General features: G+C 44.7%; 3 protein-coding genes across 5 annotated transcripts; all 3 read left to right on the top strand.

Moving 5' to 3' along the window:
• The first annotated feature begins 227 nt into the window (after positions 1–227).
• MELTF (melanotransferrin) lies at positions 228–17,035 on the top strand. Of its 3 annotated transcripts, XM_052686812.1 has the most exons (16): positions 229–469; positions 2,975–3,129; positions 5,581–5,680; positions 6,365–6,547; positions 6,847–7,003; positions 7,902–7,969; positions 8,709–8,896; positions 9,283–9,463; positions 10,321–10,472; positions 10,925–11,021; positions 11,817–12,011; positions 13,142–13,298; positions 14,864–14,931; positions 15,035–15,222; positions 15,637–15,835; positions 16,870–17,035. In XM_052686812.1, the coding sequence occupies exons 1-16, from the start codon at positions 424–426 to the stop codon at positions 16,938–16,940; spliced, it is 2,205 nt and encodes a 734-aa protein (XP_052542772.1). In that variant the 5' UTR covers positions 229–423; the 3' UTR covers positions 16,941–17,035. The 3 variants fall into 3 exon arrangements, with proteins under 3 accessions (XP_052542771.1, XP_052542772.1, XP_052542770.1); XM_052686810.1 differs by lacking the exon at positions 16,870–17,035 and having other exon boundaries at positions 231–469; positions 15,637–16,316; XM_052686811.1 differs by lacking the exons at positions 15,637–15,835; positions 16,870–17,035 and having other exon boundaries at positions 228–469; positions 15,022–15,113.
• Positions 17,036–17,188: 153 nt separating this feature from the next.
• PIGZ (phosphatidylinositol glycan anchor biosynthesis class Z) lies at positions 17,189–20,828 on the top strand. Its single transcript, XM_052686813.1, has 2 exons — positions 17,189–17,308; positions 17,625–20,828. Exons 1-2 carry the CDS (start codon positions 17,191–17,193, stop codon positions 19,184–19,186), a joined length of 1,680 nt encoding a protein of 559 aa, XP_052542773.1. The 5' UTR covers positions 17,189–17,190; the 3' UTR covers positions 19,187–20,828.
• Positions 20,829–20,883: 55 nt separating this feature from the next.
• On the top strand, positions 20,884–24,852 carry LOC128082043 (uncharacterized). Its single transcript, XM_052685867.1, has 5 exons — positions 20,884–20,895; positions 20,987–21,652; positions 21,730–21,911; positions 22,107–22,245; positions 22,818–24,852. Exons 1-5 carry the CDS (start codon positions 20,884–20,886, stop codon positions 22,887–22,889), a joined length of 1,071 nt encoding a protein of 356 aa, XP_052541827.1. The 3' UTR covers positions 22,890–24,852.
• The last annotated feature ends 1,936 nt before the right edge of the window (positions 24,853–26,788 follow it).

Genomic DNA, 26,788 nt, shown 5'->3' with positions numbered 1-26,788 from the left:
AATCGCTTAGCTTGAATCTACTCTTACTTCTCGAGCCCCAGCACAGAGGGAATTCAGACAACTCGAGGTGAAGATTCCCTTCCACAGCCTCACCTTACCCCTGTGAGTCAGTGTAGCTGTTGATCTAAGTCTGTAGGTGGGGCTGAAGTGGTAACAACTTCATTGGTGCAGTGAATATTTTGTAATTTCCTAGTCTTGACTTTTTTTTTCCAAGCATGAAGGCAGCGTGCACAGAGGTAGGCTGTTTTTTCCCTTTGGTCACGTGTGCCAAAGTAAGCAAGATAAACTGTTGAACAAAGTGCACCTGCATTTGAATGCTGCTGATTTTCACCAAGAAGCACAGAGGGGAGAGCAAACTTGCAGAAGCACTGATCTGTGGGAGTTCTGAAGGCTGGAAAAGGCACAAATCCCAGCGCTTTTAAGATGAAGATCTCTGAAAATGTCTTCTTCCTTCTCTTGGTTCACGCTGGTAAGTATCTGCACAAACTATTTTGCCTTGGCATGGTATCTTTGGGATTGAGTAATCTGTGATTTGAGAGTGCAGAGGGAAACTAGTACCACTTGAGAAACCAAGTGCTCAAAAAAAGGAACAGAGAGAAAAAATAGGGAAAAAAAATCCCACAAAATATAAAGAATATAAAGGATGTATTGAATGTCATGTGTGTCTTGCCTTATTAACTGCACTAAATCTACTTCTAGTTCCACACTCTCCATTTTTCACAGATGTGAACAGTTCTGTAACACTTCTTTTTTCCTGTGTGTAAATAAATAAATAGCAAATTACCTTATTCTACTCAACAGGGCATGTGTGACGTGCTGGCTTTCTCCTGTCACTCTCAAGTTCTAGTGGTGAATGCTTTAAATTTCACCAGAGGTACAGAGGCTGTTTCTGAAGAGACTCTGCAATCTATTAAATTTAAAAAAATAACAAAAGCATTCTGGTTCTGAAATTATCATAATATATTCCTTTTTTTATTGTTTCTATTGAAAGCCTTTGATAGTTATTAATATTAATATTAATAGATCCTTTGAGAAGATGTTACACAATGCAGCGGTGTTTCTTTCAGCAAAGGAGTTTGGACCAAGATTGTGTATTAACTTGGGTTCAGAGTCTTGCCTGCTATTTCAACATGTTCTTGTCTGGCAACAGAAGGATAGTCTGAGTACAGAGCTTGTCTGTGCTCGAGCTCACTTCAGATGGGTTAACTTGTTTGGGGATTTGTTGTTACAGGAAAGCGTCTGTTCAGATCCTGGGTGATGTCCAGCAGTTTTGTAAGGGGCAGATTAAAGTGCATCTCTCAGGTGATGTGTAGGCATTGAGGAACAGATTCTTGCTGTTTCCCTACTGTGGTTGACAGTAGGGCTGAATGAGCTTTGCTTCATGTTTCGTATAAATGTGCCTAGTGATTTCTTCATATGATTCATGCATTACCTGCAGTGCGTTTGTATCTAAAGCCAGAATGTTGAGGCTGAAGAATGGCACTTATCTATATATGCTGAGATGCTGAGAGGCAAATTTCAAGTTGCTTATATTTGGGAGGAGTGAGGAGGAAGCCTTCATCAGTGAAAACCTCGGTTTTTCTTCCTGCCCCAGGAAATAGATGGAGAAGATTTCACTCAGATAAATGAGGCAGATGTTGAGTTTCCATAATGTGTCTGTTTTCCATGACTCTGTGGTACATTTCTTTCTGTTCGTTCGTGGGACTGACCCTCCCTTTTGGTGACTGTGGAAACAACCTCTCATGAAAGAGTGCTTTGAAGAGACAAGTTTACTTTTCTAGTTTTCATAGCAAGCCCAGTGGCGAGGCTTCAGCTCCTAGAGTTGTTTTTTATTCAGTCCAACGAGAAAAGGGACAGGACTTCAGGTTGTAACCAGCACTGGTCTCTGCTCAACCTCCTTGGTTTTGTAGCCTGTCGTTTCAAATAAGGATTTTAAAACTTCTGGCTCAGTAGAAAGATTCTGTGTGTCCCAGGACATCTTGAGCAGACAGCTGCAGACTATCGCTCTTGCAGCACAGAGTGCTCTCAAAGATTATTCTTTTGCAGTATGTATGGCTTAAATGTGTCTCCATCTGTTTGACAACACGTCTGACCCTAGCGTTTGTTCCGGAGAATTCTTTGCAGCTGCAAACTAAAAAAAGAATTGTCCCATTTTTCTTCATATTAAATGACCATTTTGTACAGGTGGTACCACGCACATCTGCAGGGTGGCTCCAGAAAGCAAACCTGAGCTTCTCAAAGACTTTTGTGCCCTTCTGTAAAAAGAACACTGGCACAGAAATTCAGAAACCCACAGCTTCCAATGGTTAATACAAAGGTTTCACAGAATCCCATGAGTTGGAAAGGATCTCTCAGAATCAGCTATCCAGCCTTCTGCTAAAGCAGGTTCCCTACAGCAGATTGCACAGGAAAGCACCCATGTGGATCTTCAGTATCTCAGAGGAGAATCCAGCACCTCTCCCGGCAGCCTGTCCCCGTGCTCTGGAACTCTGAAACTAAAGAAATTTTTCCTTGTGTTCGTATGAAACTTCCTATGTTCCAACTTGTGCCCATTGTCCCTTGTTCTGTTGCTGGGCACCACTGAAAACAGCCTGGCCCCATGCGCTTGGCACCTGCCCATGAGGTATTTGTAAGCAGTGAGAAGATCCTCTCTCAGTCCTCTCCATGCCATATTCTTCAAGGCTTTAAGAGCAAGCTGGCCTCTGTGACCTTCAGAGTACCCATATTTCTGTGGCATAAATGCCATCAAGTTTCAGTATCAGACTTGAACCTATCCTATTCTAGTCCAACTAACTGGTATTCTTGTTAAACTGAATGAAAGCAGAAGTGTGAAAGCTCGTTTTTGAATGATCCCTGATTTTTTAATTTTTTTCATTCTTGAAGGAATAAAATGAAAGGTTGGTCCTTTGAGAACCTGTTACCTGTTACTTCTCTTTTTTTTTAGTAAGATTTTCTCTTGGCGTTGTGTTTGCAGCTCTCAGCCTGGAACGTGTGCGGTGGTGCACCATGTCTAACCAAGAGCTCTCCAAGTGCAAGGACATGAGTAACGCCTTTGCTGGGGCTGGCATCCTTCCCCCTTTGGAATGCATGGAGGGAGAATCAGCTGCTAACTGCACCCAGATGATCAAGGTGAGTTGTAAATGATAGATGTCAGTGATTTAATTGCCCTGCGTGGCTAATAATAAATCACATCACAATGTACAGAGGTCTGCAATGAGTGTCTCATCCAAACAGCTTCATAACATTCATGTCTTTGGAAAATCAAAGCATATATACGTTTCTTTTTAAGACATAAAGATGTACATATGGAACTGAATTCCAGCATGGCACTGTATCTTCTCTAAAGCTAGTCACATATGGCCAGTCATTAGGAACACAAGCAAACGTCTTAAACGTTCTTTCTGAAACACTAATCCTTGATTTGGGAATTGTATTAGATTTATTTAGCAGATATTTAAGAAGGGGTGGAGTAGTAGGATGGAGACATCAGTTAAAGCTGTGCTGCTGAGCCTTTAAGTAGATTGTCTTCAGAGAAACTCTGCATAATTCTCCTTTTTCAGAGCCTCCCATGGGAATTATTGTATATACAAATGAGTGTCGAGCCAAATGTCAATACAAAACAGGGTACGTGAGGTAGACAAAGCAGTGAGCAGAAGGAGCAGAGGACATGCTAACCTAGCTGTATTAATTCAGCATGCTCAGTTTGGACAAAAAGCTCAGCTTTGCAAAATGGTGTTTGGGTAACAATTCCCTCCTTAGAAGGGAGTGAGAAATAACAAGTGGAAATTCAAGGAAGGTGGGAGGTTGGTGATCACAATTGTCTTCACTGGCAGTGTGTGAGGGAAGAGAAGGATGACTGGATATGTTGATAAATTGTACTCTTTGTGCTTGCTGTTATAAAACTTGGTTAGCTGAACTCAGAAACCTGCGGGTGGATAGCGTGAGTACGTAGCTTTCTGATCAAATGGATCTTTACTATAGGCAAGGCTTTGTCCTTGACACCTCTTCTTTCTTGTACTAATAATCTACTAAATGTTTAAGCTGTTCTGTTCGGTGTAGGGCTGCATGGAACACCTGACTCTGCATCTGTGCTGAACTCTGCTCCTTGAGGCCAAAAGGGAGGGTGGGACACACTGGCTCAGCAGGCAAAGATATGCTGTTTTATAGCACTACCCAACTTGGACTTAGTTCTGTGAACGTGTTAGCATATGGATAACGTGTTTTTCTTTGAAGATGCTTAGAAATTGAGAAATGTCTAAATATTAAACTCAGAAACCTGATAATGTTTAATTTGGCCATAGTTATTAGCAGTGTTTAAACACCTCTAAAGGTAATTCTCAAGTATTGTGACACACAGAAATGAAGTCCTTCTGAAAACAATTAACTTCCCATTGCACTGTATCAGAAATCATGTGGAATTGTCTCATGCTTTTGTTAGATGTAGGAGAAAATCTTTGCTACGAACAGAACTACTCAGACTGTTCTTGCTATTCCACTTCAGCTGCTATTGTATGTATTTACAGGAGCTAAGGTCTGTAGCCTGTAAACTGCTTAAGGTTAAATACAATAATAGGTATTTTTTTCTCTTGTGCTGTGACTTATATGCTGAAGTTTAGCCACAAGCTGTTGATAGGAGCCTTTTTGTTTAATGGGAGCTCAAAGGCTCAGCTTTCCAATCTGAGAAATGCCGCCTTAAATGGAAAAACATACCCATAACACAGCCGTGCTCTCCTGTGGGCAACCCTTCCCATTCTATCTGCTCTGCTTCCTGTCCACCACCACTACCAGAGGCTCTTTTTGTTTTCCCTGGGGGTCAGGTCTTTCTAACTCCCAATTCTTACTGTCAGGTATCTCTGCTAAACAACAGACCCTATTTGGTTCCCAAATTGCTGTCCTGGGCCCTGACTCTCCCCAGTGGAATATTGGATCAGGTTATTCCAGACTGCATCTGCTCTTTAAAATGCAGATATCTCCCAACACCAACTCTTCTACAGATTCCCTTGGAAATTGGTTCCCCTTTCATTCATGAGAAACAGCTCTCAAGATCTGTAATGTTTCAGCTAATCAGTAATTTTTTTTTCATTTGAGACAAATCAGTTATATATTTCAAATTACACGGCATCTTCAAATCTGACATAGGTGCCAACATCAGTGAATTGTCAACACTCTCAGGTGATCCCTTTTCGCACTTTATGTGGATCAGCCTGGAGAAAATGGCTTTCTACTAGTCCTAGCCCTACTCTACCCAATGCTCAGCATGCTGCCGAGGGATACTGTCTACTATCCTCTCAAGTGCTGAACCAGAGGTAAAGCAAAATGGTTAAGAAGCTTGGCATCACCTTAGAAATGCAAAGTATCAGTCAGCTGATTGTTTTCTTGGCCATACTTCATCTTGTTGGAGGTGCTGTCTCCTGGGCACTAGGCTCAGTACACGATAAACAGATAACACAGGTTCAGCAGATCAGAAGGATGCATAGCAGTTCTTTCCTTCTTGCAGCTGTGGATGGTCCTGTGTGTGCCTACATAAAGTCCAGTGTAATTCTAAGCTTCAACATGCATTCTTACCTTGTGTCTACACAGGATTACTTGGCAGATGCAGTGACACTGGATGGTCGTTGGATTTACCAGGCTGGAAAGGAGTATGGACTGAAACCTGTGGTTGGGGAAGTATATGATCAAGGTATAATCAGACTAAAATACTTTTGGGTCACCTAATACAAGTTTTTTTTCCTGATGTATTTCTACTGTTTCTATTGTATTTTGGGATCCTCTACTTGAAGACCCCAAACTTTATGTCATTTGTTCATGTGTGGGTATTCCTGTCCATAATTAAGTATGGGGGGAAATGGGAAACAGAGGGCAGCAGCCCAGCCCTACCACTAAGTGCATCATGACCCTGGGTGCTCAAAACCAAACGTCCCCATGATCCAGTGGCCAGCTGTCTCTGTTAGGTTATGAGCACAAGTCAGAGATGAATGGACTTGAATGGTTTCTGATCCATGTAAGTCAGATTAAATGACTTTACAGTACCTTAAGACCTTTAAGTTAAGTTAATTAAGACCTTAATGCTATGAATTATCTAAAAATTCTCTAAAAGAGAATTAAACTATCTATAGGATAATCAATTTTCTTGGTGTTAATCCAATCCAAATATATTTATAACCACAGAGAATTTCTTCTCAGGATGATTCTCTGAGTATCTTTCATTTTGCCTCCTGTTCCAAGTTGCTTTTGGCCTTTTCTATGACATTGCACACCACAGAGGTGCTGGGGGAGACATGTACCCACAGTCAAGACAGGAACAGTGTGACTGCCTGCGTGTGGGGGAGCCAGTTAATTGCTTCTGTTTCTCCCTGTGCTGCAGAGATTGGAACTTCATACTATGCCGTGGCTGTGGTAAGGAAGGGCTCCAACATCACCATCAACAGCTTGAAGGGCGTCCGCTCGTGTCACACGGGCATCAACAGAACTGCAGGCTGGAACGTGCCCGTGGGTTACCTAATGGACAGCGGGCGCCTGCCGGCAATGGGATGCGACCTCCCGAAAGGTGAGAGCTGAGAGGACAGAGATCTGTTCCTTGGCAGCGTCTTCCTGCACGTTCCTGGGACATCTGCACGTGGGCAGAAACGTGTGGCTCTGTGCTGTTTTGTTTCTTGGTGGTTTTTCTGCTCCTTGTAAGATGAAATAGACCAAACACAGGTCTGATGGAAACGACAAGTTTGTTTGAAACTTGGAAACTTTAAGAACAGAATGGCTTATCCCTACAGAGATGTACTGATCAGATATTCTCGAATGAGATCTTGTTTATTCACTGCTAAAGATGTCTCATTCTGATTTCACTTCTAGCTGTTAGTGACTATTTCAGTGCTAGCTGCATTCCTGGAGCCAACAGTGCCAGCTATCCCACATCCCTCTGTCAGCTCTGCAAAGGGGATTCATCTGGGCAGAACAAATGCCAAGCAAATTCACAAGAGCAGTACTATGACTACAGTGGGGCTTTCAGGTAAAAATCACAGCTCTGTCCCTTTCTATCGCTGTGCTGTATCCACAGCCATATGTCCAATGCTGCAGGAAACTGCAGCAAGAGAATTTTCAGTTGATCTTGTTAGAAAACCTGCTGTAGTGTTAGAATAACCATGATTTAAACCTAGAGACTGAACAAAAGTAATTCTGAAGCCACTATTTCAGGTATTAATACCTGATTGTTAAAATTAGATATCTAGCGTTTGTACTGGGCAGGGCAATCCCACTGCTGTTGCTTTGTTTGGTATCTGTTGACAAAAGTCTGTTTGTTTCAGTGGTTTGCATTTTTTCCTTGTAAAACAGGATGGCCCTTGGAGGTTGATAGCTGACTGGCCACCCTGCCCAGCTGTTTGTTATCTCACCTCAATTGCACTGAATTCTTATCAGTTATCTGCCACCCTACCCTGCTATTTCAGTTATCTCCCTTCAGTTGCACTGAATTCTCTTACTGGTTTGCTCTGTCCCCCATTTTTGCACGCTTTGTTGTATTTCCCTTCTTCCTGTCTGTGTGCTGCATTGCAGTTCCCAGCCCCCAAGTAACAGCACTGACAGAGCAGAGGTATAATTTACTCGTATTCCTCAAAAGATTGTGCAACTGCATTAGACAGAGAGCTCTGCTGGACAAAGAAGGTCATCGTGTTTGTCCCAAGCAGCACAGAACATGTTGTCCACGTTCACCAAATGACAGCAGTAGTTTACTTCATGCTCTGTCAGCCACTGGTCCCTGCCTTGAGCTAAATTCTCAGCACAACGAAATAGGTCAGTGTCTGCTGGCTGATGGAACGTAGCGTGCAGCCCCTGGCTGCCAGCCCGCAGTGCTTGATGCGTGGAAGCTGTGCTTTATAATGCATCTTTGTATTTGGGTTTGCATTTATTAGGTGTTTGGCTGAAGGTGCTGGAGAAGTTGCTTTTGTGAAGCACAGCACAGTGCCTGAAAATACCGACGGTAAGTGTTGAACAGTGGCTGCAGCTCTGCAGAACAGTGCCTGCAACGCCACTGTAATGCCAGATGTTTGATTTACCTTCAACTGAGGAATGAGCAAAAATGTTCTAATAGTGGAAGTAGATGCACGCATATATATATATGCACTAGGAGTTAGATGAATCCATGTGATTCTTTTTTTTTTTTTTTCCCAAACATTTGATAGTTTCAGTAAAGGTGAGAGATGGGATCCTCAGCTGCTTTTGGAAGGAGAGTTTAAGCAGCACTAAACTTGTAGTTTTGTACCTGGGCTGTTATAAATATGTTGCTTGTGCCCAGCCAAGCAGGAAATCTGTTGACAAGATGTGGCTTCCCCTGTCTGGCACTTTGAGAACTCTACCTTGAGCATAACGTGTTTTAATGTTGTGGGCCTGTTCAACCATCAGTTACAGCAGGGAAAAGTAATTTTAAAAATGAAGTATTAGATCTAATCTTAAGGATGCTCTGAGTACCACTGCAGACCCTGGTATAAATCAGTGCAGTCTCACAAGTGTTATTCTGTGTATCTTGTTGGAGGTACAAGTCTGAAGGGCCGTATACATGCATGGGATACGTTGTACAATCAGCAGTATTGCAGTGATGCTTAGGAAAGCTCTGTTCTGCTCCACATGTGATGTGATGCTTGAAGCAGACTTGGATTCAGAAATATCAGAAATATACCTGCCTAATATCCATTTTGTCAGCGTTTTCTGTCTGTTTTCAGGAAGAACTCTTTCTACTTGGGCCCAGCAGCTTCGCTCCAAGGACTTCCAGCTTCTGTGCCGCAACGGCAGCACGGCTGATGTAACAGAGTGGAGAACCTGCCACCTGGCCCGAGTCCCAGCTCGTGCCGTGGTTGTGCGGCCGGACACAGATGGGACAGCTGTCTTCCAGCTCCTGAACCAGGGACAAGTAGGACAGTGATTTTTTCATCAATCCATTACAACTCACCCACTGGCTGAGCTGAAGATATCTGGGTACCTTTGGCTCTGTGGGGTCTGGAACAGTATGGGAGGCACTCAGCATCAGTAGGGCCCTGGTGGGAGTTGCAGAGTTCATTTTTGCCCTCAAAGTCTCACGGACACTGGAAATTACCTAAGAGGGGTGATTTTGTTTTGTCTTTATGCTTGTCTTTTCCTCTGTCAATTCTTAACCTGTAAATCTTCCATAAAGAAAACCTTAATTTTTTGTCTGTTACGTAGGCAGGAGATTTTCTCCTGCATGTAAACGAAGTCATCACAGAAGTATGGCAGCAGGTAGAGGTGTGTGTGACAGGTGTTTTTTCTTTAACGTTACAGCAAAGATTTAATGGTGTAGGCACCCAGTTTGAGATGTTTGACTCCACAGCCTATGGTGCCCAGAACCTTATGTTCAGAGACTCCACCACAGAGCTCGTTGCAGTCACGTCTCAGAATTACCAGGCATGGCTGGGTGATGAGTATCTTCATGTCATGCAGGCCCTGAGCTGTGACCCCAACAGTAAGTTGTCTTCTTCTCTTCAAAACTGTGCACAAAGATAGTGGATAATGGAGACCATCTTTATTCTGCTGTCATCTTCTGATTCTTTGAGTCTTATGGCAAGATACCAATCTGATCTTCAAGCATGGAGGAAGGGTGGCTTTTACCTAGAAATGGTATTACACTGCAGAATGCTTTCCCCTGCAAATGGGCCTGTGCTGTGCCACAGGATGCAGACATTTCCTACCCTTTTGGGAGTGTGTGAGAGACATGAATTTAGTAGGTTACTACTGCTAACTAGAACTCAATTTCTCACCTGCTAGAAAGGGGAAATTGCAGTAATATGTTGCTGTGTAAAATCAGATGTGTTTGTTGTAATCTTCTCTGCTGCCAGCAGGATGTAAAAAGGAATTGCTGTGCATTCTGGTGCACTTGGAAACACAGGTTAATGATCATGGCAGCTGAGCCCCTAGACATGCCCTGTGCTGTGGCAAAGGCCCCCACCTGCAGGACTTGCCTCTTCTGAGGGCTGTTTAGTGACTGCTGGCTGTGAGGGAACCTGTGTTCAGGGTGTATTTTTACTGCACTCTTGTGACAGCAGACTGTAAATAATCAATATCTTACAGCTGTGCTTAGTGGTCAGCACTCATAAGAGTTCTTGCTCCTTCACACCAAAGGATGTGTAGTGTGGACATACCTCCAGTCTGGAGACCTCAGTGGTACCAAATTAGGTGTATGTCTGAGCTGGAGAATAGGAGGGAAACACAGAAGTAAATATTTTGATAGCATATATGACACGTGATGGAGGTGCAGTTGTATGCCTCCTTTTCTTTTACAAAGGAAGTGAGCTGTAGTATTTGTTTTCCATTTTCGTGCAGCATTGCCAGAAAGCCTGAACTGGTGTGTTGTTTCCACTGAGGAGATTTGGAAATGTGGTGAAATGGGGACTGCCTTTAGGAATAAGGATTTGAAACCAGAAATCCAGTGTATTTCAGCCAAGACAAAAGAAGAATGCATGGAGATGATCCAGGTAAGCTGTACGATCCTTGAGCAATAAACCAATCAACACAAGCTGCTCTCTGCTGGGTAGGTAGGATTAGAGGGATGTGCTCTTAGGTGATCAGCAGGCAATGCTGGATTTCAAGGAGGTGATCTGCAATTCATATCCTGTGAATGGGCCTGAACCCTGGTGCTTTTTCCATTGTAACAAGTGTTTTGCTCCATCTCTGGAGGCATTTAAGGCCAAGTTGGATGGGGTCCTGGGCAGCCTGATCTAGTGGCAGGCAACCCTGCCCGTGGCAGAGGGGCTGGAACTAGATGATCTTTAAGGTCCCTTCCAACCTAAGCCATTCTGTGATTGCTCTTTGGCTACCAGACCTGTCTGCTGAGATGCAGGATATGATGCTGGAGTTGTCATTGTAGCAGGGAAGGGAAGATCTCTGCTGTTTTTTCACAAAAATTGTAAACTATTTTATTTTTCAGAAAAAAGAAATTGATGTTGTAGCTTTGGGTGGAGCTGATATTTACATTGCTGGGAAGACATACGGCCTTGTACCAGCTGCTGGAGAAAGCTTCTCTGGTAAGAACGTCAGAAAATAGAGATGTTATTTTTCAAAACAGCTCTAAAAGCACAGGCTCTGTTCCTTGGCCCCGCTGGAAAAGCTGCTTGCAGAGGAAATGAGTATTATTATCCTCACGTCATGGATAGAGGAGAAAATAAGGAAGGGCTGGGTTCCTGCAGTGAATTAGTGAGAGTTCTGTCTGTCCTGCTCCTGGACAAGGTTCATTCTTTTGCAGTCCTGAGTCTTATGGTTACGTATTTGTCTTTTCAACTCTGCAAAAAGTATTTTAAATGGAAAAATGAGTATTCACAAAATCAAAACATTTTTAACATGCAGACACAGAAATTACACAGCGTACTCTAGTTTAAGACAAATTCTTACTATAATTGTGTTGGTGTTTCAGAATCATTGATGAAAAGAGTGTTTGTGGGTGTAGGGCAGAATTTCAATATGCTGCAAAACTCACAGAAGTTTTTGAGTTGTCACATAAAAACAACTCCTTACAACGGGTCTAAGTCACTACTGACCCAAACATTGCTTTTAAGGGATGTATTCAGAATAGCTAGAGTTATGAAATCCTTTCATGTCCTCTCTAGTTTACATGGCTCAAGTATACAGGCCATGAGTGAATGCAACATTGTGGAGTAGTAAAAGTGAAGAATTCTGTGTGGGCGTTCAGAGTTCCTGACTGGCTGATTATTGGTGCAGTTAAATTGGCACCAGAGAAGTGTAGTGGTTATGCACACTGTCATTAAGCAGTGGGAATGCTCAAGGAAAACCATCATGGTTTTTTTTCTGTTTGTTTCTGCAAGCTGAAGACAACAATAATGCATACTATGCTGTGGCATTAGTGAAACGGAATCCATCCAATGCATTCACCATCAATGACCTGAAAGGGAAGAAATCCTGCCACACAGGACTGGGGAGAACTGCTGGATGGAATATCCCCATTGGTGTGCTAATTAAGAAAGGCTTTATTAATCCCAGAGACTGTAATATTCCTCAAGGTAAGAAGACATACAGTAACTGTTCAATTATAAACTTTCATTAGGGAAGTACAGTCTTGATATTGCAAAGCTCTATATTAATTTTGTGAGGGATTGTTGCCTTTTTAGTGTCACATTTTGAAACTGTAAGCTTGCTGATTAGGCTAATAGAGGGGCCATGTTGAGAATGTTACCTCTAACATGAAAGTGTTCCTTTCACAAAGTCATTGCTTAATTCAGGTTGGAGGGATGATTTAGAGCAACCTGCTGCTCAAAGTTAGATCTCATTGTCCAGGGTCGTGTCCAACCAAATTTTGAGTAACTCTGAGAATGGACATTTCACAACCTCTCTGAGCCCTTGCCCCACTTTTTGTCCATTTTTGGTACAAATAATTTCTTCCCTTACATCTAATTAGAATTTTCCTTATAATAACTTCTATTAGCCTTCATTGACACAAAAGTATGCTGCCAACTCTTGCTCAATGTGTTGCCCACCAGGACCTCCAGCCTTGCAGCCTTTCATGATTCATTCCTACTTGAAGCAGGATTTTACATTCACCTTTGTTGAATGTTGAGATTCCCATCAGTGTGTTTCTGTAGCCAGCCCTGCTCCATCTCAGCAGCAGCCATAGCCTCCAGTGTATCAAACTGTGAATGTTCATTCTGATTTTCAGAAATGTAGATGAAGTGCCTTTTTAAAATTGAATCAACTTGATTTATCATCTATTGCTGAAAAACCTGCTTCCACACCTGTCCATCTCCATGCTTGCTTGAGGATGTTGACTGCAGTCAGTGTCACTAATAGGACAGTCACTGAAACGCATGCAGTCCATACAGATGTATGTCCTTCTAGGTGGTACTTCCAGCTCTGGGAAGTCATTGCAGTAAATAAGGAATTGTTGTCTGGACTTTTATTGCACTTATTTTCAAACATTATTTAGTACTGGAGCAACATAGTAATAATACAGTAATAATAATCAGTTAAGCAGTACTTTGAAAATGTTTTAATTTGTGAATTTCAGTAAGGCAGCTACAATTCATGATTTTAGTGTCCTGCTGAAACTGGTATTTGTATAGCCTCGTGAGAACGTAACTCGCCTTCCTTGTGAAGAGATTTCCACTTACACTGATTTGTCTTTTTTTATTTTAAGCTGTGAGTGAGTTTTTCTCTGCCAGCTGTGTGCCCTCGGCTGAGCAGGATAATTACCCATCAACGCTCTGTCAACTGTGCATTGGAGATAATAGTGGAAACAATAAATGCAGTGCAAGTAGCCAAGAACGGTATTACAGCTACAGTGGAGCCTTCAGGTAATTAGCACACGTGGTTGTTATTTGGTCTGTCAGTTTGTCAGAGTGCAAGCAGGTACCGCTCTCTTAGTCAGCAAGAAGCGTAATTCCTTTTAAGAACAGCCCACTAAAAACAGGAGCAGCCTTCCCCTTTGCAAGATGCTGTGACAGTCATAGCAAAAGAGGTGTGTCTGTGTGTATGTGCATGCCAAAGCCTCTTGCCAGCTTCCTGGCCTGCAGCCACACAGATGAGGAACAGCCAAATCCCCGTTTCTGTTTACAGAGCAATGAGGAGCACATGGGTTGTCACCAGTCTGCAGCCCTGCTTTAATTGTGTGTGACAGCCTGCCACTCTGGTCAGGTCATCCATAAAGAGCTTAGGCAGGGAAATGGGCAAAGAGTAGGCAGTACTGGGTGGCTCTGGGTGTGTGCTGAGCGTGGCAGGACAGGAGCAGGGAACTGGGGATGGATATGCTCTGTCCTCACCGTTTATGGTGGTATTCAAAATAGGTTTCATAACAGCACAAGCAACTATGTTCAAATATCACATCCTTCTCAAAACATGATTTGGTAAAGGTATAGGAGGCAAAAATAGTGTAAAATTGAATAAATACTTCGTGTAACAGTGAACATCAACATTTGGGGTCATTAATTGGGTAGATATGGAAGTTTTTCCCTGGCCTTCATCTTTAAAGGTAATGGCAGTGAGTGGCCATCTTCCTTCAGAGGAGAGCCTTGAACAGCAGCTGCCTGATAAATACTCAAGTGCTGACTTCATATTTCAAGTCTCATGCAAGTCTTTTCACAGACTGTAATGACTGCTGTATCGTGTGCAGGACAGCATCAGTTACAACGTGGGAAACAGCAAATGAATGTAAAGCTGTGCTGTTCTACATATTCATCCTGAAACTCACTGGCATGGGATGCCACACTCATAGAAGAAGGAGAAAAGTTTTGAATGCCCTTGGCAAATGGGGCCTCTTCTGCTTCAGGAAATTAGGGAAACAGAACCTAGTTGAGGAACATACTGTTAGAAACTGCAGTTATTTTAGCTGTGTGCCTTCAGTGTAGAGGGCTGTAAAGCAGCATCTGTGTATGCAGTAAGATCACTCCAACCTGGAAAAAAAAACACCACGAAAGTGCTTGTGTTTGCACACATATGCAGAACCTGGTAACCACTTATGCACTCAAGGAGTCTTAACGGCATATACTTAGTATGTGTTTTAAAAGGTGTGAAAGTGTTGTTACCAAATGGGGAGCAGAGCACTGAGTATCATTTATCCTCTGCTTCTTTGCTTATCTAATATTGACCTTTCTCTGTCCTTTCTCCCATCGTTACTATTTCCTGCTCTATTACTCTCTTGAAATTCTTGAAGTATTATTTAAACTTTGCAGTGACGTTGGTTTTTCTCATTTCAAGATGCTTCCTTTCTTGGTTTGCTTCTTCTCTTCACTTTGGGGTCCAATGGATTTATTTGCAGGAAAGTATGCAAGAAAGGTTGATTTCTAAATCTGTCAGTTATTAGAAATGATGTGCTCCCAATAAAGATGCTCTAAATTGAACTTCTATCTCGCATTTCATAAAGGTGCCTGGCAGAGGACGCTGGGGATGTGGCCTTTGTGAAGCACTCAACAGTGTTTGAGAACACAGATGGTATTTAGTTTTACTTGACTCTTTATTACAATCGAGTTATTTTTCTCGAACCTTTTAGCTCTAAAGCATGCAATGAGTGACAGTGACTAGTTTCTTCTTTTAGGTAAGAACACTGAAAGTTGGGCCCGTGACTTGAAGTCCAGCGATTTCCAGTTACTGTGCCGGAATGGGGCCCGTGCTGAAGTCACTCAGTTTGCTCAATGCCACCTGGCTCGGGTGCCAGCTCAGGCCATTATGGTTCACCCAGACACCAACATTTTTGCTCTGTATGGACTACTGGACAAAGCTCAGGTAATAATTGTACATTTATTCTGGTGGTGAGTTATGTGTCTAGGCTGACCATGCCAGGCTGCCACAGGCATTTAGCTTCAGTATTGATGGGAATCTAGTTTTAAAAGCAATACTGAGCATTTCCGTGCTATGCTTCAGTCATTTCCTTAACTCCTGTGCAGCCAAACCCTGTATTGCACAATAATGCTTACACAGAAGAACTTAATGGAAGTACAGGTCTTTCCAGATAGTAACAAGAACCAAAACTCTTGTAATTGCCAATGGCAGGAGTCCGTATGTTATCTACTGGAGTGTCTTAAAATGGTTGTAGGGTTTCCAGTTGTGTGAACTTCTTCTGTACTGAACAATTCGTGTTATACTAGAAAAATGTGGCACTTAATCTTGCTGATACTGAATATTTTGCATTGTCTTCAGGACTATTTTGGAAATAACAGCAACAGAAATGGATTCAAAATGTTTGATTCTTCAGCTTTTCAAGGAAAAGACTTGATCTTTACGGATTCTGCAGAGAAGATAGTGCCAGTAGAAGAGAGGAGGACATATGCAGAATGGCTGGGGAGTGAATATGTTGAGTCCCTTGAAGGGATGCAAACACCACAGTGCTCTGGGGCAGGTAATAAGTTAATACAACAACACCTACTAGTCATTACTTTTGTTCCCTTCATTATTTTAGGTCAGTTACAGGGCCTGGGCTAACTTGGTCTAAATGGCAACTTCCAGGCCACCCCTGGCCTAGCAACTTTTCTTCAGATGAGCTGCTGTCTGGATAATATGTTGTGCTAACATTTTAAAGCCTCTTCCTGCCATTTTGCAGGCAAGGTGCTTATACCATTTGCTCACTGGGAAGTGGGGTGGGACTGGAAGCTGCCACTGTTCATGTGGATGGGGTGGAATTTGAGGCAGAAACCATCAGCACTGTGCCAACATGGCTTACAAGATCAGTCCAAATTGAAGTACTTCTGTCATCATTGCTGATGTTGAATGATGCTGGGCTGAAGGACTGCCAAGTGCTGTTAGATAGATACTGGTTTTTTGATCTGTAGAAGAATTTCTGCATCTTGGAAGGCAGTATTAAAGTCTTGTCTAGAGATCCACTCTGGCCTCCTTGCTGGTAATGTTATGACTCCTTCATCCCTGCTTATCCTATCCTCACCTTGCTCGAGGCAACAGTTTCTCCTGAGCTCTGCTGCCAGAAGAGGTAAGTGCACAGAGGATGGACAGGCCATGGACTGAGAGAGCACCTGTAGTGCAGAGTACCACCCCTGCCATCTGCAAGGTCCTCAACCTCCCCAGTAGAAGAAAGCAGGGGGAATCTCCAAAGTCACTGGAGGAAAAGGAAAGCCAGAGAGACTTGGAGGGATTGCCTGCTGGCAGAGGAGAAAGGATGAAGTCCAAAGTGTTCATCCACTGAGCTCCTTGGCTTCCCACAACCAGTATGCTCACTGCTTCAGAGACATGTCCTTTTCCCTTGAAATCTTTGCTGCCGTTTCCACCAGGAAATGTGGCTGTCCTCCTTCTATGGGGGGTTATTTGAGTGCCTGTCAGCAACACCTCTGTTTTCTGTTAGTGAAACAAAGTAGCTCACTACTGATTACCTGCTTCCATGGCAAGTGACTTGTAGCAATCAGTTTTTATTCTTATCCATAGCTGCACTAACAACACGTGCTGCTATGCTGCTGGCAGGCAGCATCCTCCTGACCACAGCCGCCACCTCATGATCCCGGGATGTAGAGAGATGCAGCGTAATAAAAAAATATATATATAAAAACATACTGTAAATAAATGTAACCTGAGAAATAAACAAGAAAAGTCAGCACACGCTGCCGTCTGTATGCGGGTAAAAGCACAGCGTTGCACTGCGGCGTCAGCTGCGTGACTCCAGGCATTCCGCGCCTGCGCACTGGGCGCGCTCTGCGGCGCTCCGGCCGGCGTCGTGCGCCCCCTCGCGGCCGGCGGTGCGGGGCCGACATGGCGGCGCGGCGGCTGTGGGCGCTTCTGGCTGCGCTGCGGGCGGGGTGGTGCCTGCTGCCGCAGGCCGGCTACCTGCATCCCGACGAGTTCTTCCAGTCGCCCGAGGTCATGGCAGGTAACGCGGCGGGAGGGCGGGAGGGGCCGAGGCGCGCTGCTCCCCGAGAGCCGCCGCCGGCAGAGCTCGTGTCCTCAGCGCGGCTCCGCCCGCAGGCGGCTCCTGGCCGCGTCCCGTCCCCGCGGCAGCGCTGCCCGAGTGGCGGCGCCGGGAGAGGGTGAGAACGGAGGGCGAGCTGAAGGCTGCCGGCGGGCTCGGTGCTCTGGGGGCGGCCGTGTAGCGCAATGCCTCTTGGCACCGAGTTGTACCCCGACGCTGAAGTACTGACTAAAATAGATATGTCTGCTTTTTCTTTCTTTTTTTTTTTTCTTCGTAGGAGACGTTTTAAACCTGCGGGTCCATTATCCCTGGGAATTCCTTTCCAGCTCTCCCTGCAGAACAGCTGTTTTCCCATTACTGACCTCTGGAGTTGCCTACTGGGTGCTGAAGGCGTTGCAGCAGCTGGATGTGTGCTCGCGTTGTGTCAGCAGCTATACCCTTCTCGTGTCTCCTCGCCTTCTCCTTACGGTCTTTTCTTTTGTACTTGACTACAGTGTGCACCGATTGGCTCCTGCCTGGGGAGCGGATCCGTGGGAAGCACTGCTCCTCCTTGCAGGATCGTATGTCACTTTGGTGTTTTACACCAGAACGTTCACCAACACACTTGAAGGATTTCTCTTTGCACTTCTGCTGGTATTGGTTTCGTCCAAAAAATCTGACAGCCGCATCACAAAACCTGCATGCAGCCCTCTGATAGGTGCTGTAATAGCTGCAGGGTTTTTCAACAGGCCGACTTTTCCGGCATTTGCACTAATGCCCCTGCTCTACTGGGCAGGTTTAAATGCTGACTCTCAAAAGAGCATTAAAACTCTCATAAACCCCTTTTTAAAACTTACCACCTGTGCATGTTTTACTGCCGTTGTCTTCATAGCAGCTGACACCATGTATTTTACCTCAGTGGGCTTGGACAGCCTTTTCAGCTTTACAAACAGCAGCCTGTTCGATGTCATAGCTCTGTTAAATCACAGAGTGGTGGTGACCCCTTTCAACTTCCTCTGCTATAATCTTGATTCTCGTAACCTTGCACAGCATGGAAGTCACCCACGAGTTACACATTTTATAGTTAATGGAGTCATGCTCTTTGGGATCTTACACCTTCTGGCCATCGATGCTGGGTTTAAAATGCTAAAGAAATACATCCAGCAGTTAATGCGGGTCGGATTGTATTACCGTGGGCCACCCAGGTTATCGGTGCATTCCGAGGGCCAGCCAACACTGCTGCTGTTTTATTTTGTTCCTTTGGCACTTCTCTCCCTCTTCAGCCACCAAGAGCCTCGATTTCTCATCCCTCTCATCTTGCCATTAGTCCTGTTCAGCGCATCACAGAATAGAGCTGTGAAGTGGAAACCCATCATTATCATTTTTAATGTTCTCGGGGCTTTCCTGTTTGGATGCCTGCACCAGGGGGGACTGATACCATGCTTTTTTCACTTGGAGCACATCTTGCATTCTTCAGACTCCTCAAACCATCCAAGACACTATACTCTGCTCTTTGCTCACACCTACATGCCTCCTAGGTCTCTGCTAAATATCAAGAAGAAAGACACACACGTAGAAGTGATTGATATGGCTGGGTCTGAAGAGGAAACCCTCTGCCAAATGGTAGGACAGCACGCAAACAATTGTACCTGCAGTGACTGTCACTTTTTGGTTATAATCCCCGGCACAGTCAGAGCCACAATTGCCAAATGTGGGGTCTCGCTCAAGAATGAGACTTTGATATTTCCACACTTATCAATGGAAGATCCACCACAGCTATCCTTCCTATTCAGAGAAAACTGGAGAAGTCAGTTAGGACTATACATCCTTCAGATAGGCAGAGCTCAGCAGAGACTTTAGATCTCAGAATGTTTAGGTTTTCACTTTGACGCTGCCCAAATGTGCTGTCAGACCTTCCTCTTCAAAATCCTGTGCTCAGCACAGGCAGTGCTGTTGTGAGCTCAATTCTCCCCCTTTCTTCATGCTCAGCACAGCTGCCTCTACCAAGATTTGAATCATTCGGTTCCTGTGGTGGTCCTGAGAAGCTTGACTCATTTTCCTGATGAGAGAAGATGAACCCAGAGACCACAGAAACAGATTTGAGCTTCGTTCTTTTCGTGTGAGATACACATGAGAAGTTTGTATAATCTCAGATGGAAGGTTTGTGGGCTGTGCTACTGAAATGAGGCGTTTAGCTCATCTGCTGGAGAGAGCTTACTAGATTAGGAGGACTTCATCTGATTCAATATGGTTTTACCTTCATGCTCTTGACATTTCGGACCCTCCTCTCTGTCCCTATATACAATATAGACACCAGTGTTACAAATATTGTTTGAGGTATTTCTGCCCTGAAAAATCCCCAGCATTGATGTAACAGAAGCAGATTTAGAACGCGGAAGATGCTTCAGCACAGGCATTTATGCTAAATCCTAAAATTTTGCCTTCTCAAGAAGCATTTTGCACGGTAAGTCTCCGCTGTGTGCTCACCTTGAACCCCTGCATCCCTCATTGCCAATACCTGCATTCTGAGGGTGCATGCTTTTTGGTGGGGTAGCAGCAGAGCAGCTGTACCAATGGCTCATCCAGTAGCAGAAGGAATTACAAAAGCATCACAAATGTATATTCTATTTCTTTTTTTGCTCTTTTAAGTTGGGACAACAGTATTGTGCCAAAATTTGTATTCCGTGTCCTGCTTACTGTTTTCAGCTATTCTTAAACAGCTATAAAGTTTCATAACTATTTTGAAACTTATGATCTTATGAACTTACGGTAACTGTTGAACTCATGATCCCTGCACAAATGGGGTAGATCTTGAAACTCTTCCTGGTTGTGACAAAGCACCAACCAACAATCATAAATGTGTACCACTCACAGGTCACCTGGAGCAGAGCCAGGCAGAGACCCCAGACTACAAATACTGACTCAGATTGAAAATGCACTGCTTCTGTCTCATCAGATGGACTTTTATTCAGTATGTCATAGATTCAGTTTTTCAGTTTAATTTTACCAGCAGAACTGGAAGCCATGTATCTTGCCCGAGGAGATTGTGGACGCCCCATCCCTGGATGCAAGGCCAGGCTGGATGTGGCTCTGAGCAGCCTGGTCTGGTGGTTGGCGATCCTGCACATAGCAGGGATTTGAAACTAGATGATCATTGTGCTCCTTTTCAACCTATGCCATTGTAGGATTCTATTTCATAGGGAGGCTCCCCTTTAACGTGCAGTGATACCAACTATGGCAGTCTTCCTCCCAGGTTACCTCAGCATGCAGTCAGCTGCACCCCGAGGTATGTGGCAAAGCTGTTTAAGTCTCGTGGATGTTCATACAGTACTGAAAGCAAAGCAGTCCAGCCTATCAGGACAATGGATACATTTCTTCCATTCTACCCATCACCATCATCACTAGAGCTTTGTCTCTTTGTCTCCAAGCTGCCGTACAAGCACAGACTATGTAGACTACCGCTGCTGCATGGATAGGAATCGTTACAGGACCTCTGGTGAGAAATGGCTTTATTTGAGGGTTCACATCACGCAGTGACAATCTTCACAGTATTCTGGATGACGCTCGATGTAAGCCTGCCCGCTGCTTGTAGCTGAGCGCCGTGCACAGTACGAAGTGATGGTGACGCGGTGACAGACACGGTGACCGGCCCCACCGCAGCGCTTCGTGGCCCCCTTCGTGCCGCTCCTCGGGTCCCCCCGCTCCCTTCGGTGCCGTCGCCGCGCTCCGGCCGTCACCGCCGAACCGTCTCCATGGGCCCTGCCACGCGCACGCCCCGCACGGCCGCCTCCTCCCGCCGCTCAGGGCCGGCCGCTCCGTCCCGGTCCCCGTCCCGGTCCCGATCCCCTCCCGGGGGATTCCGGCCAGCCCCGCGGCCGGCCGCCGTCCTTCAGCCGCCCCAGGAAGGCGTCCCGCAGGCGGGTCAGGCCGGGTTGCAGGTCCCTCGCCGCCCGGCGGGCGCCCAGCTGCCCTCGGCTGATTGCGCTGGCGGTGAGGCGGGCGGCGGCGCGGATGGGCCGCGACTCGGACAGCTTCTCGATGAGGTGCGGGTTGCTGAGCAGGGCCAGCAGCACTCGCCGCAGCACCATCCTGCGCGCCGCTCCCGCGAGAGTCGGCGCGACCCGAGCGTTCTCGCGAGAGCCGCCGAGCGGGAGGGACCGGCTCTCGCGAGAGCGGCGTCGCGTCCCGCCATTGGCGGCGGAAGCGGGGACGCCGTGTTGCGCGGCTGCGGTGCGGGCCGGCAGCATGTGCTCGGGCGGCACGCTGAGCATCCTGCGCAGCGACTCCTACGTGGACCTCAGCCAGTACCGCGACCAGCACTTCCGGGTAAGAGCCGCGGGGGTCCCGGTGCCGGTCTCGATCCCGGTCCGTGTGCCGCCGGGTAACGCTGTGGTTGCGCTTAGGGCACGCGGTACGACCAGGAAAGGCTGCTGAGGAAGAGCTGCACGCTGTACGTGGGGAACCTCTCGTTCTACACCACGGAGGAGCAGATCCACGAGCTGTTCGGCAAGAGCGGCGACATCAAGAAGATCATCATGGGGCTGGACAAGGTGAAGAAAACCGCCTGCGGCTTCTGCTTCGTCGAGTATCCTTCTGCCGGCCGCGTTCTGGCGCTGGGCCTGGGCAGTAAAACATTTCTCTTGGGCTTTTGTTGGTCTCGTGCTTCCCTGCGATGCACGGCCTCTGTGGGTCCGGGCGTTGTCCTGCTATCGCTCTGTGTTCTCTCTGAGCTCTCAGGCCTGACAGATCCGTGCACGGTTTTCTTTAACAAATTCCTGAGGTATTACGCAAGGGGAGATGCTGAGAACGCAATGCGGTACATCAATGGGACCAGGCTTGACGACAGGATCATAAGGACGGACTGGGATGCAGGATTTAAGGAGGGCCGGCAGTATGGCCGGGGGAGGTCAGGGGGCCAGGTAGGTTGTCTGCTTTCTGAGGGGCTGGTGACTGTCAGCTTATTGCTTTTTGAATGGACGCACCCAGAACAACTTAAGGAACTGCAACTTCAGAGATGTTGAAGATCATAATATATGTTAATCCCTAAGTGTTTTATCAGTGGTGTTATCTGCTGAGGATAATTATTTTGTTCGTATATTTCACTGAAAGTATTTTCAGAAGCCTGATGATTGTTTGGGGAGGTAATTCATATAAATAAACCCAGGAAACGTAAAGCTGACAAAAACACAAAAGAGAACATTCAGCTCACCAAAAGTTGGGCGGGTAGTAGGAAGTTTTACTGCTGAAAAATGAGAGTGATGATGGCCAGTCTGTCTTGATTGATAGTGCCCAAAGGAACCATTTAACAGGAAGGGTATTTGACCTGGCATTCCGGGTTTGTGCATGATGCACTTTTCCTTCTCTTTTGTCAGACAACTTTTGTGCAGACTCAGTTTGACCATATAATCTTATGGTGTAGAAGCTCTTGCTAAAATACCTTTCTGTATATATTTACCAGACTTTCGTTTTTTGTTTTTTTCTCCTTTGTAAGGTCAGAGATGAGTATCGGCAAGACTATGATGCTGGAAGAGGTGGCTATGGTAAAACTGTTCAATGCCAGTGAATAGTGAATGACTCATCGGCCTCAGGGGAGAACTAAATGCCAATTGTAAATGTCGTGAGGCACAGAGTAGATCTTTTGCACACAAGTTCATGTAAATAGAAATTTACAGGAGCTAGTATCAGTGTTCCTGTAATCACATAGTATATTCTATTTCTCTTCTCTTTTAATACCAGGATGCAAAACATTGCCAAGTACACTAATATACAGGACCTGGGAGCAAGGTTTTAAGCAATAGTATGCATGAGACTTTGGTCTCAGAATGCTGCTGCAAATCTACTGAAAGAATCAAAGGTTTAACAGAATGGTGCTTCTTTTTTTCCCTGGCAAAAACTTGATTATTCTGTCACTGGATTTTGTTTGTGTTAGTATCACAAGGCAGAGGGAGGTCTTAAAGCTAGGTTTGTGTATGGTTCAGAGACTGAAGGAAAAGTCAAAGTGCCCAAAAAAAGGAATGAAATTCCAATTTCCAGAGTAGTCTTAAAGTTGCAGACTTTGAGTTTGGTGAATTAGCAGCCTTTTACACTTTCTGAATTAGCTTTTCCTTTCTGAGTAAGCACACATCTTTGAAGGGCACAATAAAGCAAGCCAGATTGAGCCCAGGAATCATAAAATGGGAAGCAAACCTAGCAGATGGGAGAAGTCAGACCTTGCAGTGTTCTTCAGTGTATACTGCTGTTGTATGGCACTGTATGGTTCAGAACCATCTTGCTTTGTGAGGCATGAAGTGCAGGAATTACAGTACTAGTTATTTTTGTGGTTGGAGTAGTACTGTTTTACTCCAGTCTGGTAACGCTCCATAGCCTTAATATTTGGGGAACAGTATCTGCCCTGTGTCTGCAAGGGTAGCACGGAGCCAAGCTTTGCAGTTAATCCCTTCCCCACTCCTTCCTTGCCCTAGTCACAGTCAGTATGAGGAATTATCTGTATAGTGAGAAAGCTTGTTCTCAAAGTAGATTTTCTGTTTGAGAAACCTGATGGCAAATAAAGTTAAAAATAATGTTAAAAAATTAGCTTTGGAGAAGCTTTACTTTATGTGGAGTACGTGGTAAGACTGGTGAAAGAACTGTGGGACTCTTCTTGTATTGTTTTTTTCCTCTAGATCTTAGGACAAGGGGGAATAAATATGTTAGGCAAGAATTCCATACTCAGAGGTGATGAGGAAATGGCCCAAGTTGTCCAGAGAGCTGTGGGTGCCCCTTCCCTATAGGTGAGCAAGGCTGGGCTGGGTGGGGCCCTGGGCAGCCTGAATTGGTTGGGGACCACCATGCTACTGCAGGGGTTGGGACCAGACTGAGTTCCCAACCCAAGCCATTCTATCATACTGTGATTAATACTGCAAGTTAATGTGATGGGATACTGTAATACTGCATAAGGAAAAAAAAAGTGAAATGAACTGCTGAAATGAACTGGGTTTGGAAGAAATTGTTAAAGGCTGATGGATTATTTTTTTTTTCTTTTTGGATGGACTTCTGAGTTCTTTGGAAACTGCAATTCATAAAGCCTTGTCCAAATACCTTGACTTCCCAAAGGTCTTTAAAATCTTTAGTACGTAAAACTTTACCTTTTTTCATGGAATATCAGATAATATTGGAAATCTTGACATGTTTCTAATATAGAGTTAGTCACAACTGTTACTGTACATTGGAACTACAGAACTGCAGTAAGATGCCTTTCCCATTAAGTGAGGTTGAGGGGGGCCTTTTGATTTTTTTTTCTTGTTTTTCTTTTTTCCTGGCACATAGAGTACAGCTGGATTTTCAGGATCACTTGATGCTGATCTGAAAAGAAGACGTTGAGCAGATTATCTTTTTCTGTGTAGAAAAATCATTTGATTATGAGCTTGCAGCATGTAATCTGCTGTAGGAAACCTCTAAGTTTATTTTTTGCAGTGCCAATTTTGTACAAAAGTCTGTACTATCAGAACTTGAGGTCACTTTCAAATAAAGCTGCAACACTAAATCGATTTTTTTTTCCCCATTGATTCTGTTTAAAAAACAAACAAAAATAGAGATTATCTACACTCGGTAGCCCTGAGAAGGTCTTCGGGCTCCTGGTAGATTAAAAGCTGCACATGAGGCAGCAGTGTGTGCTTGCGGCCTGGTGCGCCGTTTCCAGGGCTGCAGATCAGCAGACAAAGACTGGTTCTGTTTGGTGCTGTGTTTAATGGTAAGTATTTGAAATGGTGACAGAGATATGAGGTAAGGCTCTTAAAAATACTCACATCTATTAATATTGTAACAATAATGTCACGAATTGTACAGCCTCAAAATGAGAAGCCACTAGTAACTACAGAAAAACATCTGTGCACATGATACTGTAAGACATGTTGTTGTTTTGATCAATGGGTCTGCTCAGATCAGGGCAATATTCTTTAGGAGTTAGGTGCTGTCTAGTGAAAAGATGCTGTGCATGTATAAGGTTTACTGAATGCATCATAGTGCAGTTCCAGCCGTGGTTCGTGTGTAAAGGGTCTGCACTCTTAGTGCTTTCATTTTTTTGAACAAACTGGGTAACCCAGCTGTGCTGTGCACCCATCTCTGCACTGAAGAGCACAGGGAGAGGTTGTAGAACTTTTCACGTTGCCCTTTCAAGAAAAGCTGGGGCTTGCCTTCAGTAGAGGATCCTGATCCGCTCTTGTTCTTGCCATTGAATGGGAAACAGTCTGGTTGGAGGTGACTTGCTTTATTAACGACCCATTTCTAATGAGATGAGGAGTTATAATGAGTTAAATGATTTCATGTTTTTGGGGTTGGTTTTTTTTTTGTTTGTTTTTTGTTTTTTTAGTTATTAGTATGATGATGACCAGCTTTCAATTTCTTTTAACACAGAAACAACAACTTTGAAAAAAATAATAACTGAAAGGTTTTTTACTGTGAGGTTCTCTATTTTTCAGTGGGATTTAAAAGCACATGGACATACGTAAAGTCTTAGCTTCTTAAAAGGGAAGCTTTTAGGTTAGTTAGGTTAGGAAGCTTTTTAGTTAGTAGAGGAAACTGCTTGAGCCTGGTTTGATTTTAACATTCTCTAATAGCAGTCCGGCATGGCTCTGCTGAAGCAAGAGCTGTACCAAAGCAGCTGCCAATTCCGTGGCCTCTTACAGCATGAGGAGTGTATGTCTGCATAAAGTTGGGGCCGAGTGCTTCAGGGACCAAAGTTTCCTATGTGGTGTGTCGTTACAAAGGTAAGCCACGATGGTCCAGTTTACAAGACATGATTTGAGAGGAACACGGAGTTTTTCCTTATCACCTGCCTACATTATTTATTCTCACCTTGGCCTGGAGAGTCTTGAGCAAGTCCTGCTTAACATTCCAGACAGCAGTAAATTGTGGGATAAGGGTTGGGCAGATTTCCTGTGTTCCACTCTAATTTCTGGGTGAATGAACTAGGACAGGAGCATATGTGAAAATATGAGATTTATGTAGTAATACTACATAACTTAACCCAATGCCTGTGCCACAAAGAGAGCAAGGTTTTGTTGTGTCCTGGTCAGATGAAGGTGGTTACAGAAGGAAGGGAGTTTTTTGACCTCCTTCAGAAGCCACTTTCTGAAAGCAGAAATGTGTTCTTATGTATTGGTTCCGTATTTTATGGTGATGATCTGCCCCGCTCTGCTTCCCAGCCTGCTACCAGAGACAGAGATGTGCTTTACCTCAGTGGGATATCACTCTTCAGTTTTATTTCAGCTTCTAATGAAAGGTTGAGCATCTGTTACGATTATCTACAAGGGAGGAGGAGAACTAGTAGACACGAGTATCCAAACCCTTCTTTGCAGCACTCACTGACTGGCATATTTAGATCTGATGCAAACCTTCCACAAAGCCATGGCGTTTGAGCTTCAGACGCAAGGAGCAGCTGGGAAGTGCCAGCTGGCTCCCTCTCCTGACTGCAAAGCAGTGTGT

Source organism: Tympanuchus pallidicinctus, unplaced genomic scaffold, assembly GCF_026119805.1.
Source record: "Tympanuchus pallidicinctus isolate F22 unplaced genomic scaffold, pur_lepc_1.0 scaffold22, whole genome shotgun sequence".
Lineage (NCBI taxonomy): Eukaryota > Metazoa > Chordata > Aves > Galliformes > Phasianidae > Tympanuchus > Tympanuchus pallidicinctus.
Note: the sequence above shows the minus strand (reverse complement) of the source record. Positions and strands in the feature narration are given on the sequence as shown.

Bases quoted from the DNA above. Each gene is read 5' to 3' on its own strand.
- MELTF (XM_052686810.1), top strand. From the start codon at position 424: ATGAAGATCTCTGAAAATGTCTTCTTCCTTCTCTTGGTTCACGCTG. The intron at 12,012-13,141 runs GTAAGAAGACAT...TTTTATTTTAAG, and splicing joins AGACTGTAATATTCCTCAAG to CTGTGAGTGAGTTTTTCTCT. The intron at 15,223-15,636 runs GTAATAATTGTA...CATTGTCTTCAG, and splicing joins GACTACTGGACAAAGCTCAG to GACTATTTTGGAAATAACAG.
- LOC128082043 (XM_052685867.1), top strand. The intron at 21,653-21,729 runs GTAAGAGCCGCG...GGTTGCGCTTAG, and splicing joins ACCGCGACCAGCACTTCCGG to GGCACGCGGTACGACCAGGA. The intron at 22,246-22,817 runs GTAGGTTGTCTG...CTCCTTTGTAAG, and splicing joins GGGGGAGGTCAGGGGGCCAG to GTCAGAGATGAGTATCGGCA.
- PIGZ (XM_052686813.1), top strand. From the start codon at position 17,191: ATGGCGGCGCGGCGGCTGTGGGCGCTTCTGGCTGCGCTGCGGGCGGGG. The intron at 17,309-17,624 runs GTAACGCGGCGG...TTTTCTTCGTAG, and splicing joins GTCGCCCGAGGTCATGGCAG to GAGACGTTTTAAACCTGCGG.